The sequence below is a fragment of the Colobus angolensis genome, unplaced genomic scaffold, assembly GCF_000951035.1.
Source record: "Colobus angolensis palliatus isolate OR3802 unplaced genomic scaffold, Cang.pa_1.0 Scaffold92, whole genome shotgun sequence".
Classification (NCBI taxonomy): domain Eukaryota; kingdom Metazoa; phylum Chordata; class Mammalia; order Primates; family Cercopithecidae; genus Colobus; species Colobus angolensis.
This window is the reverse complement of record NW_012123154.1, coordinates 1,555,433-1,572,201: the sequence shown is the minus strand read 5'-3', so window position 1 is coordinate 1,572,201 and position 16,769 is coordinate 1,555,433. Positions and strand designations below refer to the sequence as shown.

Genomic DNA, 16,769 nt, shown 5'->3' with positions numbered 1-16,769 from the left:
ATAGGGCCAGGCGTGGTGGCTCATGCCTGTAATCCCAGCACTTTGGGAGGCCGAAGAGGGGGGAACAGGAAGTCAAGAGATCGAGACTAACCTGGCCAACATGGTGAAACCTGTCTCTACTAAAAATATAAAAATTAGCTGGGCATGATAGCATGCACCTGTAGTCCCAGCTACTCGGGAGGCTGAGGCAGTAGAATTGCTTGAATCCGGGAGGCGGAGGTTGCAGTGAGCTGAGATCACGCCACTGCACTCCAGCCTGGTGACAGAGTGAGACTCTGTCAAAAAAAAAAAAAAAAAAAAAAGAAGATATACATATATACGTAGAAAATGAAGAGATGGAAAATAATATTTCAAACAAATAGAAACCAAAAATGTGCAGGAATAGCTAGGCTTATATCACATGAAATAGACTTTAAGTCAGTAAACATAAAAAGAGGCAAAGAAGGTCATTATATAATGATAAATAGATCAATTCAGCAAGAGGATATAACAATTGTAAATATATATGCACCCAACATCAGTGCACCCAGATATGTAAAGCAAATATCATTAGATGTAAACAGATAGACTCCAATACAACAATGTTTGGGACTTTAACACTTCACCCTCAGCATTAGACGGATCATCTAGACAGAAAATTAACACAGAAACATTGGTTTTATACTGCACTTTGGACCAAATGGACCTAACAGATATTTACACAACATTTTATCCAACAGCTACAGAATACACATTCTTCTTCTCATCAACACATGGCATATTCTCCAGAATAGACCATATGTTAGGGCACAAAACAAATTTCAACGAATTTTTAAAAATTGAAGTCATACCAAGTATGTTCTTAGACCACAATGGAATAAAACTAGATATCAGTAACGAGGAACTTTGGAAAGTGTATGCATATATGGAAATTAAACAACATGCTCCTGAATGACCAGTGAGTCAATGACGAAATTGAGAAGGAAAGCAAAAAATTTCTTGAAAATAATGAAAATAGAAACATATCAAAATCAATGAGATAAAGCAAACACAGTGTTAAGAGGGAAGTTTATAGCCATAAACACCTATATCAAAAAAGCAGAAAGATTTCAAATAAACAATCTAAGAACGCACCTCAAGGAACAAGAAAAGTAATGACAAACTAAACCCAAAATTAGTAGAAAGAAAGAAATAATAGAGATCAGAGCAGAAATAAATGAAATTGAGGCAAAAATTACAAAAGATTAACAAAACAAATTTTTTTGAAGAAAAACAAAATAGACAAATCTTTAGTTAGATTAAGAAAAAAAGAGAGAAGACCCAAATAAATAAAATCAGAAATGAAAAAGGAGACATTACAACTGTACCACAGAAATACAAAGGATCATTAAAGACTGTTATAAACAACTATATGCCAACAAATTGGAAAACGTAGAGGAAATGGATAAATTCCTGGACACACATAACCTACCACGATAGAAAACCTCAACAGACCAATAATGTGTAATGAGATTGAACCAGTAATAAAAAGCCCAGAATCGGATGGCTTTACTGCTGAATTCTACCAAACTTTTAAAAAAGAACTAACACTAAATATTTTTTTTTTTTTTGACACGGAGTCTCGCTCTGTCGCCCAGGCTTGGAGTGCAGTGGCGCGATCTCGGCTCACTGCAAGCTCCGCCTCCCGGGTTCACGCCAAGATGGAGTCTCATTCTTGTCGCCTAGGCTAGAGTGCAATGGTGTGATCTCGGTTCACTGCAACCTCTGCCTCCCAGGTTAAAGCGATTCTCCTGCCTCGGCCTCCCTAGTAGCTGGGATTACAGGCATGCACCACCATGCCTGGCTAATTTTTGTATTTTTAGTAGAGACGCAGTTTAACCATGTTGGCCAGGCTGGTCTCGAACTCCTGACCTCTGGTGATCCGCCTGCCTCGGCCTCCCAAAGTGCTGGGATTACAGGCATGAGCCACCACTCCCAGTCCTAACATTAATTTTTCTGAAAATCTTTTTAAAAATTGAAGAAGAAGGAATTCTTCCTAGTGCATTCTATCAGTCAGCATTACCCTGATACCAAAACTAGACAAAGACACCACACTTCCTAACTTCAAATCACACTACAGAGCTATAGTAACCAAAACAGCATGGTACTGGCATAAAAACAGATGCAGAGACCAATGAAACAGAATAGAGAACCCAGAAATAAACCCACGCATTTACATTGAACAGATTTTCAACAAAGGTGCCAAGAACATACACTGAGGAAAGGATATCCTCTTTAGTACATGGTCCGAGGTATCCATATGCAGTAGATTAAGACTAAAGCCCTATCTCTCACCATATACAAAAATCAACTCAAACTGGATTATAGACTTAAATTTAAGACTCAAAACTATAAAACAACTGAAGAAAACAGCGCAAATGCTTCAAGTCATTGATCTAGGCAAATGTTTTAATTTTAATTTTTTAATTTTTACAAATTTTATAATACATTTAATAAACTCAGTGAATTTATTAAATTCCTGAGCCAGAGTAGGCTCTAAGACTCCTCTAAGCAAATATTTTAGGGATAAGGATATGAAAACATAGGCAACAAAAACAAAAACAGACAAATGGGACTATACAGAGGTAAAAAGCTTCTAAACAGTAAAGGAAGCAATCAACAGAGAAAAGAGACAGGATGTAGAATGGAATAAAATATTTGTGAACTATTCACCTGACAAGGAATTAATATTCAGAATATACAGGGAATGTAAATAAACCAACAGCAAAAACAACAACCACCACCAACCAAACAAAAAACCAAACAAATAATTCAATTAAAAAATGGACATAGAATCTGAGTAGACATTTCTCAAAAGACATACTAATTGGCAGCAAGTATATGCAAAAATGCTCAACATCATTAATCATCAGGGTAGTTCAAATCAAAACCACAATGAGATATGATCTTAACCCAGTTAGAATGGCTATTATCAAAAAGACAAAAGATAACAAATGCTTGAGAGGATGTGGAGAAAAGGGAACTCTTAAACACTATTGGTGAGAATATAAATTAGTACGCCATTGCAGAAAACAATACAAAGACTTCTAAAAAACCTAAAAATAGAACTACCATATGATTTAGCAATCTCACCACTGGGTATTTTTTCAAAGGAAAGGAAATCAGTCTATCGAAGAGATATCTGCACTACCATGTTTATTGTAGCACTGTACATAATAGCCAAGATATGGAATCAACTTAAGTGTCCATCAACAGATGAATAGATAAAGAAAATGTGGTATATATACACAATGCAATACTATTCAGCCATAAAAAAGAATGAAATTCGGTTATTTGTGGCAATGTGTATGAACTTGGAGGACATTATGTTAAGTGAAATAAGTCAGACACGGAAAGATAAATGCCACATATTTCTTACTCATATGTGGGAGCTTAAAAAAATGAGCTTCACTGAACTTCAGCCTGGGCAACAGAATAAGACACTGTCTCTTAAAAAAATAAAAAATTAAAAAATTTAAAAAAAAAGGAGCTCGGCCCAGTGCGATGGGTGGCTCACACCTGTAATCCCAGCGCTTTGGGAGGCCAAGGTGGGCAGATCACTTGAGACCAGGAGTTCAAGGTCAGCCTGGCTAACATGGCAAAACCCTGTCTCTAATAAAAATACAAAAATTAGCTGGCATGGTGGCAGGTGCCTGTAGTCCCAGCTACTCAGAAGGCTGAGGCACAAGAATCGCTTGAACCCCTGAGGCGGAGGTTGCAGTGGGCTGAGATCACACCACTGTACTCCAGCCTGAAAAGAGCTCATAGAAGTAGAGAGTGGAATTGTGGCTATTAGAGGCTGAGAAGGGTAGTGGGGAGAGGAGGATAGAAAGAGGTTGGGTAATGGATGCAAAATTATAGCTAGATGGGAGGAATGAATTCTAGTGTTCCATAGCACTGTAGAGTGAATATAGTTAAGAATAATTTATTGTATACGTTCAAAAAGCTAGGAGAGAGGATTTTGAATGCTCCCAGCACAAAGAAATGATGCATGTTTGAGATGAAGGGTAGTCTAATTACCCTGATTTGATCACTACACATTTTATACATGTATCAAAAAATATCTCTGTATCCCATAACTATATATAATTATTACATAACTAAAAATAACAGGAAAAATAATAACTTGGGGTCCTTATTTCTAGACATTGGAAGCCATGTCGTTTCTTTTGGCCAAAATCATTTCCCATTTAGCCTGATCATTTTTCTTTCCAATAAGTGAGAATTCTTGCATCCTTTATATTTTCCCCAAAGATTTTTCTGTGCCTCCTTTTCTACCATTTCTGACTCTCAGAATTACTTTTCACTCTTCTCCTTTTTTTTTTTTTTTAAGTCAACCTAGAATTCTATATTTATGTAATCCAGGGTCTCTCAACTAACCATGGAACTATTGACATTTCAGGTCAAATAATTCTTTGTTCTGAAGGCTGCCCTGTGCATTATGGGATATTTAGCAGAATCTCTGGCTTTTACCTGTTAGATGCCAGTAGCAACTGCCTCTGCCCCTATCATGGCAACAAAAATATTTCCAGACATTAGAGATGTTACCTAGGGGTAAAATCACTCCCAGTTGAGAAATTGTGGTCTGACTGGCCCTTCCCCCATACCTTTTCCATATTAGTCCATTGGTCCAGGACATCTTTAGCAAAGTTGAAATACTCTGGAATCTCCAGTTTGAAGTCCTGTTTCATGGATTCATAGTTGGAAAAATTCTGAGGGGTTGCTCTTCTATTATCTTTATGCAATGCCCTCACAGAACCAAAAATTGTTAAGCGCTGAAAACACTTGGCATGATGTAGCGTCTTCATGGTGACACAAGCTAGCACCAGTCTTGTTGGAAACTTTAGCACTCAGGATTTGCACAGAGACCAATTCATCTAAAAGACGAGCAAAAAGGACATGTATTTGTTTCTGTCTTGAAGGTAGCCATACCCCAAAGTGGCTAAGTTTTGTTATTATTATTGATAATCATCACGATGGTACCATTTTCTGCATACACTCTGTGTTCCAAACACTGTGCTCATTTTATATACACTTTCTTATTAAATCCTCAGAGAAACCCTGTGAAGTAGGTACTATTATCATCTCTGTTTACAGATTGAGAAAATGACTAGTAAGAGGCATTGGCTGGATTTGAACCCAGAACTTTCAGGTCCTAGTCCATTCTCCAGAATACTGTGCACTATTGACTCCCACATGCATTTCTAAAGAAGTAAAGATCTGGGTCACCCGCTTAATCTCACTGAAAGCAAAGGGCTAAGCCTTCTTGTCTAATATCTTTCACCTGCAGATTTCAAAGTAGGGCAGAAATGTTAAGGAGCATTTTTCACAGTGGATAATCTGTAGATGAAGAAATCGAGAGTAGCCCAATAAAAATTAGACATGAAAGCACTGTCACAGTTTATGAACTGTCTAGTTGATAGGCTGTAGTTCCCATGCTCTCAATAGGGGCCCATGCTACTTTCAAGTCCAGGCTTGGAGCTGCATTTACTGGAGATGTAATAATGGGGCTTTAATATTTAGGACTTTTGTGGAGGAGGCCCCTCTCGGCCAATGCCTGCTTCTGTGGGAAATCATTTGATCACAATGTCATTTACTTGGTTGAGGCTGTTAAAAATGCAGTTCTAGGGATTATAAGTGTTTGACGTTCTCATTATACTTCCTGTAATTTTCCAAATTTCCTACACTGCAATATATATTACTCTCATAATCATTAAATCATCATTCTAACTACAATTCTAGCTGTGTGCCATGTAAGGCAGTCTGGCTATGTGGAAGCATTTCTATACTGATACATTGCCAAAACAATACATAACTGCAGATGTCAGCTAAATGGAGAGTTTAGTTGACATCTACAATTATTGCAGTTTTACTCTAAACAGACCTGGTGTTTGGGCATCATGTTGATATACCCAATGCATCAGGAAACGTGGGTACTTCTGTCCTTCCCATTTATTTGTGTGAAGACCTGACAACTCAGTGATCTTGAGCCCTCTGAGACCATCTGGTTTCAGCTTTTTCCTTTTTTCACCTGCAAAGAAAACTGGAGACCCAGAGAGGGGAAACAGCCTGCTTCATTCTGTCATACCAGAGTTAGAACTAGAACTCTGGTCTTTGGATTTCCATTTGAATGTTTCTACTATCATTCAATAGGATTTCAACAGAGCAGTGGTTCGCAGTCCAGCTGTACATTTGAATCAAGAAAGCATTAAAAAGAAAAAACTCTGATGCCTAGGTCTTGGATCATTTAAATCAGAATATTTGAGAGTGGGCTCTGGGACCATTTATATTTTTTAAAATGTCCTCAGATTTTAATGTGCAGCAGCCATGGTTGAGAATCACTGATTTAGAGGCTGTGATTTGTGAACCAGCATCATCATCATTATTACCTAGAAGCTTGTTAGAAATGTACATTCTCAGGCCCCACTCTAGATCTGCTGAATTGGTAGATGTTGACAAGATCCCAGGTGAGAGGTATGTACATTCAAGTGTGAAAAGCACTGGTCTATAGCATGATGGTTAAATACGTTGGCTACTGAGTCATATAGTCATGTGATATGGTCTCCCAGTTTTGCCACTTATGAACTGTGTGACCTTATTTGAATTATTAATCACTCTGAACCTCAGTTTCACATTTTACCAATGGAGCGACTAATAGAACCTCCATCAGAGATTTCTCTGAAGACTGAATGGGATACTGCATGCGAAATGCTTATCGTGGTGCCACGCATATTACTAGAATAGGGGTCAGCAAACTTTTTCTGTGAAGGGCCAGACACTAAATATTTGAGGCTTTGTGGGCCATATGGTTCTGCTGCAGGTATTTAACTCTGCCATTGACAGAGCAGTCATTGACAATACATAAGTACATTTTGGCATGGCTGTGTTCTAATAAAACCTTATTTATGGATACTGACTCTAGAATTTCATTTAATTTTCATGTGTCATGAATTGGTGTTCTTCTTTTAGTTACTTTTTCAACCATTAAAAAATTTAAAAACCATTCTTAGTACAAAGACTATACAAAAACAGGTGGAGGGCTGGATTTGGCCCATGGGCTGCAGTTTGCTTATCTTTGCACTGTGATGTAAGCTCTATCATAGCAGGGGCCTTGTCTGTTATGTTCCCGGGAAGCATTAGCAAAAATTTCCTGGCAGGCTTTAGGAGAAAAGGCTGCTCTTAAGAACAGAACTAAAATCACTCTGAATCCCAGTTGCCCTGTGGGTTAAGACCTAAGTCCAACAACGTCATTCTGTTTGGCATTGGGGATTGGGTAGAGAGGGAACTACTGGACCCTGTTGTATGCTGGCAAGTCACAGCCTGTGCTCTTGGGTGCTCTCCTCTTAACAGAATTAGCATCAGGTTTCCTTCAACTGAAAGAAGAAGTAACTAACACTACTTGTCTCTTTCTGTTTTTAATTTTTTTCGCATAATATCTTCAAATGGCTCAAAAAAACCATAAAAGGTACATAGAGAAAAAAAATATCTGCCTCCCACCTCTAGTCTCAAAGCTGCCTGGTTTGCTCTCACCCCCAGGAAACCACTATTATTCTTTCTACTTATCTTTTCAGGATTTCTTTATGTGCATTCAAGCAAATTATGAGTATAGATTCTTATTTCTCCACCAATTTTACACAACAGCTAGCCCAGAATACACACTATTCTGCCCACTAAAAACATTTTTAACAACGTACCTTTTGAGGGCTTTCCATACCAGTGCACAGAGATCTTCATTCTATTTTTTTAAATAAGTATTTATTTATTTACTCTTTCCTTCCCCCCCCCCCAAAGACAGGATCTCACTCTGTCACCCAGACTGGACTGTAGTGGCACGACCATACCTCACTGCAGCCTTGAACTTCTGGGATGAAGCGATCCTCCTGCCTCAGCCTCCAGAGTACCTGGGATTACAGGTGTGTGCCATCACACCCAGCTAAGTGTTTTTAAAATTTTTTTTAGAGATGGGGTCTCGCTATGTTGCCCAGGCTGGTCTCAAACTCCTGACCTCAAGCAATCCTCCTGTGCTAAGCACTTTGCAGTTATTTATTATTATTTCCATTTTACAGACAAGGAAATATACACACATACGCACACAGCCTCACAAAGCGCTAGGATTATAGGTGGGAGCCAACACACTTGGTCATGTTTTTTTCTTTTAACAGTTGCATGACATTCTAGTGAAGAACTGCACTGTAATTTCTTAAACTGGTCCCCTATCAATGATCACTTGAGTTTTTGTATAATTTTGCAATTTAGATAAAATGTTGAAACTATTTCTTCCAAAAGGAATGTCCTGATTCTTTCATTACTTGGATGTGAAAATGAATAGTATTTTTAAATGGTTGTGAGGTATTAGAAAAAATTTCTGATTCTATTAGGTCTTTCCATAAGGTCTTGAGCTTCATTCTTGGTAGGTTGGCATGATACATTTATTTATTCAACAATTATTAATCACTTGCCATGAATTATTTCAGACATAGAGGATATAGGAGGGAATGAAAGAGACAAGGTCCTCCCTGCTCTCATGGAAGGACACATATAGTAAACAAGGGAATAAATAAATGTGATGTTGCACAAGAAAACAAAGAGAGTAATGGGAGAAAAGGGACCTTTTAGAAGGTCTCTCTAGGGAGGTAACATTTTTGCAGAGATCTGGCAGGTGGTTGTACTGTTAAGCACTTTGCAGTTATTTATTATTATTTTCATTTTACAGACAAGGAAGTATACACAAACAGACACAAACTGGACCCTGTTGTATGCTGGCAAGTCACAGCCTGTGCTCTTGGGTGCTCTCCTCTTAACAGAATTAGCTGGCAAGTCTAATATTTAAATTGGACAATGTATTTATTCATTACCCATACATTTATTGAACACTTGCTATATGCCAGACCTGTACTAAATGCTGAAAATATAGCTATGAACAAGACACAGCTGGTCTTGCTCCCATGAAGCTTATAGACTATTAAGGAAGACATTATATAATTATGTAAATATCAATATGATTGGGGATAAATATACCATACTTAGCTTGCTGATTCTGAATAGAATCAAGAGTTTAGTATGATTTCTTCCCTAGCTTCCATACAATACTCTATACCACATTCAGAATCCTTCAAACGTATGTTGAAAAGAAAATTGATCAGTCATTTGGAGCTTAAAATGAACCTAACCATTCTGTTCTACCAAAAAGCAAATATCAACATCCTCTTCATCAAAACCATAAGATTGCCTTCTCCTCAACAAAGTTATTTTCCTCCCTTTTCATTGATCTTAGCATTTTACAACTTCTATTTCCCAGGTTTATAAAATTATTTGTAGGTAAAAGAGCTGAGATAACTTTTCCAGGGTGACTCCAGATTTTTATAGTGAGCCACACTGATACGGAAAACTCTTCTAAGAAAGACAGTACCACCCCTGGTCAGATGGGCTTCTGCAAGTATTTAAGGTCTCATCTGAAATGCAAGCTCTTTGTCCCTACAGCCAAGGGGGCTTTAGCCTCCCCACATCTCCATAAACATCCTCCCTCTAAGTATAAAAGTAACAACAGTAGTTTAACATATACAGCCTCAACGCAAGGTAAAGCCACTGCTGTTCTCTCCAACCCCAACCAGACCCTGCCTGAAACCCCTCCTATACAGAACTTTTGCAGCTGCCCTTGACCACCTAAAGGAGAAAACTGGCTGCTCTTAGGTTTGCATCTGTGTTTCTCAAAGTTTCCTAGAAGTAATGTACATATTTTCTGGATGGTGCAGAAGATCTGTCACCCAGCGAGGTGGGGAGCTAAGCAGACAGTACAGTGAAAAACTCAGCCACTACCTGGTCTTTTTTTTTTTGAGATGGAGTCTTGCTGTGTCACCCAGGCTCGAGTGCAGTGGTGCAATCTCAGCTTACTGCAACCTCCACCTCCCAGGTTCAAGTGACTCTCCTGCCTCAGGCTCCCAAGTAGCTGGGGTTACAGGCACCTGCCACCACACCTGGCTAATTTTTTATTTTCAGTAGAGATAGGGTTTCACCATGTTGACCAGGCTGGTCTTGAACTCCTGGCCTTAAGTGATCTTCATCTGCCCACCATAGCCTCCCAAAGTGCTGGGATTACAGGCGTGAGCCACCACATCCAGTTCAATTAAAATTTAAATTTAAAAAAATCAAGTTAACACATGTACATACTTTTTCAAAAAATCAAATAGCACCAAAGGCTCCATATGAAAACTCAGCTGCTACATTTATAGCCTTTTGTGTGTGCATACTCCTCATCACTTAATAGATAGTATCACACAACTGAGAAATTCTGAGACAAACTTTGGCTGCCCAAGACTTTAATGACAGCATTTTTGATTGTTGGTTTTGTTCATCTGTTTGTTATCTTTGCTAAAAATCAGACATGCCAGGTCAGGAAATCTTACACAGGAGAGGAGATGAGGTACTCACTAGTTAACAGATTCCAACACAGCTGGAGATTATGGCAGACTTGTTTTCTAGAAGAGCTGCCCTGAATCTTGAGTTCTCACATCCGCTTTTTCGTCTTAGCAGTCAAAAGAAGAGGGAGGAGCAGTCTGACAACCCGGAGGAGCAAGACTAGCCCAAAGCACTTTCCCTGATTGGTGGAGACATTCTGGAGGAGCAGCCAAGCTCTGGGCTAAAGTTTACAATGAAAGTTTGCACGACTCCCAGCGGTTCCTCTTACAGTTAATGATTTACATACACAGCAAGCTTTTGAGGGGCCGAGAAAGCAAATTATTCACAAGAAGGAAAGTGTCCAAGGAGTTGCCGAAGTGGTTAGTTCTGTAAAGGGGCAAAGAAAGCACTTTTCAGAAGGAGGAAAGAACAGATGGAGGAAGCCATAGAGGAGTTTTGAAATTGAAAGGAAATAAGTTGAGGGGTGGTTACGGGTTGGCTTAAATCTCAGCAAACACGTTGATGTGTTTATCTGTTGAAGTGGCAGGACTAAACATAAACGCTATCAGGTTACTCCCCTGCTCAAATCTTTCAGTGCTTCTCTTTCCTTTCCAGGTAAAATCCGAGTCCTTACATGAATTGCAAGGAGTTGCATGATCTGGCACAAGGTCCTCTGATCCGCAGCCCATCCCCCTTCCTCTGCCTCACTCAGGACAGCCACCAGCCTCCTTGCTTTTTCTCAAACACACTTGCCTGTTTCAGCCTCAGGCTTTCTGAATTCACAGTTCCCACTGACTGAAACTCTTCCCTCAGATATCCCCCTGGCCAAATTCCTCATTTTATGAGGTGTCCTATTAAATAACTCTTCCCTTACCACATTTTTCTAAAGTACCACTCTTCATTTTTTCTCTTTTACCTTTTTTTTTTTTTTAACTTTTTACATCTCTTACTATCACCCTTGAGGGTAAGAACTCTTTTGTTTGATGGGGTATCTATTGCCTGGAATAGCTACTGGCAAATTTTAGGCATTCAATAAATAGTTGATGGATATGTGAATAAATAAAGGACTCTTTCAATTACACGTGATAGAGACCCAACTTAAATTTACTTAAAGAGGAATTTCTTGGTCACTTTTGAGTTCTAGGAATCTTTCATTGTTGATTCCTTGGGATTTTCTGTGTCATCACAATACCTGTAAATAAGTAAACAGATTTTACTTATTTCTTTTAGATCTATATGCCTTTTATTCCTTTTCTTGCCTTATTGCATAAGCTAGAATGTCTAGCTCTATGTTGAATAAGAGTGATGAGAGCAGACATCCTTGTCTTGCTTTTGATCTTACAGGGAAAACATTCAGTCTTTCATGGTTAGGTACAATATTAGCTATAGGTTTTGTGTCTATGCCCTTTATCAAGTTGAGGAAATTCTCCTCTATTTCTATTTTTTTCTGAGAATTTTTATCATTAATAGGTGTTGAATTTTGGCAAGTGTTTTTTCTGTATCAGTTACTATAAGCATGTGATGTTTTTCTTCGTTAGCCTGTTAATAAGATAGATGACACTGATCTTCTAATATTGAACCAGCCTTGCCTCCATGGAATAAACTTCGCTTGGTCCTAGTGTATATTTCTTTTTCTATATTGCTGAATTCTATAGTTATGTCTCTTGACAAATTTTAGAAGTTTCCAGCCATTATTTCTTGGAGTAAATTTTTAGCCCCCATGTAGATCTTTTATGATAGTTCCACAGGTCCCTGAGGCTCTGTTCTTTTTTTTCCTTTTTTTTCAATTCTAGTTTCTTTCTGTTGTTCAGGTTGAGTAAATTCTGGCTTCCAGGTCTTTGATTTTTTTCTTCTGTTATTTCTATTCTGAAGTTAAGCTCATTATTAGAGATAGGGAAAAAGAAGGTTTTTTTTCTACTCTCACATACCACTCAACATAATGTTAGCAGTGGTGAATCCATATGGATCTACAGTAACTTGATTCTTGCCTCTTCAAAGGAAATAATTCATCCAAGAGGCATCACAAGGCAGAGTGAGAGACTGAGGCAAGTTTTTGACCAGGAGTGAGAGTTCATTAGAAAGTTTTAGAGCAGGAACCAAAGGAAGAGGGGCAAGCAGGCAACTTGAGAGATCCAGGTGCCCTGTTTGACTTTTGACTTGGGGTTTTATACATTGGCATGCTGCTGAGGTTTTGTATCTCTCCTTTGATTTTTCCTTGGCATGGTCTGTCTGCATGCGCAGTGGCCTGTCAGCACTTGGGAGGGGCTGTATGTGCAGTGTCTTTTACTGACGTTGTGCACATGCTCATTTGAGGCATTTTTCCCTTACCAGTCAAGTGTTCCTAGAGGAAAGTTGTATACCAGTTAAACTCTGCCACTTTGCCATTTAGTATGCATCCTTAAGCACACTTGCCCAACTCCTGAGATCTTAGTGGAAAGCAGCTGATCACCACCCTTAGGTGTTTTCTATCTCTTAGGAGATTGCTTTTCCCTGGCATCTACTGCAACCAATTATTATTTTAGAGTGACAGTTTAATAATTGCCTGGCTATCACCTGATTATTGCCTGACATTCTTGCCTTTCTTGCCTTGCCCATATCTGCCTGACTACCTACTCTAACAATAACACTTCTGACACTAGATGTATGGGGGAGTTTCACTACACCAAGCAATTCTCCAGTGGACACCAGCTTGGGTGTCATGTTCTACTTCAGTTTAACACTGTCTACCTGGAAATAGTGTCAAATCCTACAGGTTAAGATCTCAATCTGTAAACTAAAAAGTATCTGAGACAGGATCATGACCCATGACACAGCTTCAGGAGGTCCTGAGAACATGTGCCCAAGGTGCTTGGGTTACAGTTTGATTTGATACATTTTAGGGCCAAAGACATTATAGGCAAAGACATAAATCAGTACATGCTCAGGAGGCTCAGTCAGAAAAACTGCTTGAACCTGAGAGATGGAGGTTGCAGTGAGCTGAGATTATGCCACTGTACTCTGGCCTGGGCACTCCAGCCTGGGCGACAGAGCAAGACTCCGTCTCAAAAAAAAAAAAAAAAAGTTTATTTCAGCCTGGAAAGTTGGGACATCTCAAAGGAGGAGGGGGCTGGGTTTTCAGGTCGTAGGTGGATTTAAAGATCTCCTGATTGGCAATTGGTTGAAAGGGCTAAGCTCTGGCTGAAAAGTTGAAATCAGCTTGTGTTAAGGTAAAGGGTGGGGGGTGGCAGAAACCAAGGTTCTTTTCAAGTAGATGAAGCCTCCAGGTAGCAGGCCTCAAAGAGAACACTTGTGAATGTCTCTTATTAGACCTCAAAAGAAATCACACTCTCTGGAAAGACACAGTAAAGATGACAAAGGAATTAATGAAATCAACTATAACCTAATTGTAGCAGTAACAGAAATTTTTAAATCCTCTTAAAGTTGCTGCAACTTTAACTTGAGTTACACTCAAGTTAAAAGAGAATATTAACAGCTTGTCTTCTCTCTGTGGTCAGTGGACCTTACCTATACTTCCCAACTCCACATTCCTCAAAGTTTATTACAGCCCCAGTGAGTCCCTGCTTAACCTCCCTAACATGGCTGCAGGGTCACAAGACCGGTAAGTTTAAGTTGCAAGACATGTTTTTCTCAAGATGTAAGAAATGTTGTAATGCTTGATTAATTGCCTTTGTTTCTCACTTCTGTAACTTGCTTCCCACCTCACATAGTTCCCACCTTAAGATGTTTAAAACTAGGGAAAGCTCTTTGGGACTCAGACTTTCTGGACATATGTCTGGCTGAGCCAGTGATCACCTTAATAAACTCTCCTGAACCTTTTTCAGTCTCTGCAGTCTTTGATTGTCCTGTAACATTTCTAGGGGCCTCGTCCGGGATTGGAAATGGCAGATTTTCTGTCTCCTTTGCCTGCGGGCTAAGCCCCAGGACATGGGAGACCTGGGGTCCTTGGCACCACCGGGAGAGTTTCAGCCCAGAAGGAGAACAGCCTGGCCCTCCTGCGTTCTGGAGCCTTTCCCCGAAAGTGTAAATGGAACCAGTAGAAAGGGTTGCAGGACAGTCACAGGAGTAGTGCACAGACATCTGAACCATGGTAAGATTTGGGCCCTAAGGCAAGACCCGCCGCATAAGGACAGAAGGGGAGCCTGATCACCTCCCAGGGCGTGACAATTAGTCTGACCCAGGGGCGTTGGGAACAGTGGGAGAGGTCCATTGACTCGGACAAAACTCATGCCCCAACTGACACCAGACGCGGGTGGGGCTCGCGAGTCAGAAAGGAAAACCGTTTCGGGGACAGGGGACGTGTGTGAAAGTGTGTGAAAGAGATGGTCTCAGAAAAGACCAATGTGGGGTGTGACATGGGGAGGCACAGCTCTCTTAGTGTGAACTGTGTGCTCCGAGGCGAATGTGGGAAAAACCAGACCTCGGATGCTGCATACAACCCACAGGACTCTACGACTACAGCTAGCTGTGGCAGGAATTAAGGCATGCTCCTGGCTAAGCAGTGTCTGAACCTCCCATAATAGGACCTGATCTGGTGGATCCAAGAGTGAAAGCGTGCCATGAGAGAAGAAATGGGAGGAAAAACGTCAAAGCCTACCCCACTGGCCTGTATGCTGAGAAACTTTTAAGAAAGGTTTTAATGGTGATTATGGGGTTAAGCTAACTCCACAGAAACTGAGAAGCCTTTGTGAGATAGACTGGCCATCTTTTAATGTAGGGCGGCCAGCTGAAGGGACAATAGACAGGGAAATAATTGGCCGAGTGTACTGGGTAGTCACTGGGGTTGGAGAACAGCTTGGGCACCCAGATCAGTTTCCGTGTATCGACTCCTGGCTAAGAGTAATTCAAACTCACCTTAAGTGGCTGCAGGCCTGCTTTGAGACCTACTCTAAGACTCTGATGGCCCAGATAAAACCAGGAACCACAGAAAAAGACTGCAAGGCATCAGAAAAAGAAAAGGAGTCACAGGAAAAGCAGAAAAATACCTGTCCTACAGGTCACACCTGAAGAGTTAGAAAGTCCACCCCCCATACACCAATTTATCCATCCCTGGCAAGACTTAGACAGGAGGCTGCCCCGGCTGCCTCCAGAGGCTCAGACTCAGAAGAAAGCATCCCTCAAGCAACACCACGCAGAGAGGAGCCAGAGTGCTTGCCTGAAAAGCCAAGGGAGGAACTCCAGGGGGATGAGATTGGCCCCCTTAGGTCGGGCCATGCCCGAGCAATGCAGATGCCCCTCTGAGAAACAAGGGGATGAATTTATTTAAATGCACAGAATTAAGTCCAAGGGGGAGGATGGCTCTTCATTTATCAGCCCTTCTCTACTACTGATCTCTTAAATTGGAGACAACATAGTCCCTTCTATACAGAGAAGCTTCAGGCTCCTATAGATCTAATGCAGTATTTTTCCTAAGTCACAATCCTGGGCTGATTGCAAAAAACTTCTTCTGTCATTATTAAACATGGAAAAGCACTGTAGAGTTATACAAGCCACTCTCCAGTGGCTGGAGGACAATGCATCTGCAGGCATAGGAGATAATGAGGCAGAATGCACAACAAGCACTCCCAATAGAGGCTGCCCCAGGCTGGGACCCTAACCAGGCTCAAGGGCTACAAAGTTTGCAGTGTTATCAAGAGGCACTCCTAAATGGAATAAAGGCTGGAGGGAAAAAGGCCACCAATATTGGAAAGGTCTCAGAGGTCTGCCAGAAGCCAGATGAAAGTCCCAGTGAATTTTATGAGAGGCTCTGCAAGGCTTAATAGCTTTAAACGCCATTTGACCCAGAGGCTGCGGGTAGTCAGTGTATGGTTAATGTGGCATTTGTAAGCCCGGCACAAAGAGACATAAAGTGAGATCAGAAGTTAGAAGGTTTCAAAGGCATGAATATTACCCAGCTTATCCAGGTGGCTACTAAGGTGTCTGTAAATTGGGATGTGGAGGTCAAGAGAGAAGCTAGATGCAGGGCTAAGGAAAAGGCAGACTTGCTAGTGGTGGCCTTAGTTGGAAGAGAAACTGGTTTTGTGAGAGGATGTGGTTGTGGTCACAGTTGTGGTAGAGGACAAGCTAGGCAAACCGGGAAGCTAAGCCACGACAAGAGGGCCGACCTAGGCTTGAGAGAGATCAATGTGTGAGATGCAAGCAGATGGGACACTGGAAGAATGAATGCCCAGAAAGAGAAAAGGATAAAGGCAACAATCAGGGAATGAATGAATGCCCAGAAAGCAAAAAGGATAAAGGCAACAATCAGGGACAAAACCGCTGGCCAGAACCCCTTGCCACCAGTCTGGCAGGAATAAACGATTTTTATGAGGACTGAGACAGACTGGGCTCCATTTCATTAGGCCCCAAGGAGCCTATGG

The 16,769-nt window shown here is 40.6% G+C and overlaps 1 protein-coding gene across 1 annotated transcript in view; it reads right to left on the bottom strand.

Moving 5' to 3' along the window:
• The window catches only part of ACSM3 (acyl-CoA synthetase medium-chain family member 3), a 34,035-nt gene extending 23,149 nt beyond the window's left edge, over positions 1 to 10,886 (bottom strand). The window contains exons 1-2 of the mRNA XM_011931879.1: positions 10,447 to 10,886; positions 4,626 to 4,895 (exon numbers count right to left, since the gene is read on the bottom strand). Coding sequence (XP_011787269.1) covers positions 4,626 to 4,826 — 201 coding nt within the window. The 5' untranslated portion in view covers positions 4,827 to 4,895; positions 10,447 to 10,886. The remainder of the gene's footprint in view (positions 1 to 4,625; positions 4,896 to 10,446) is intronic.
• Between the last annotated feature and the right edge of the window lie 5,883 nt (positions 10,887 to 16,769).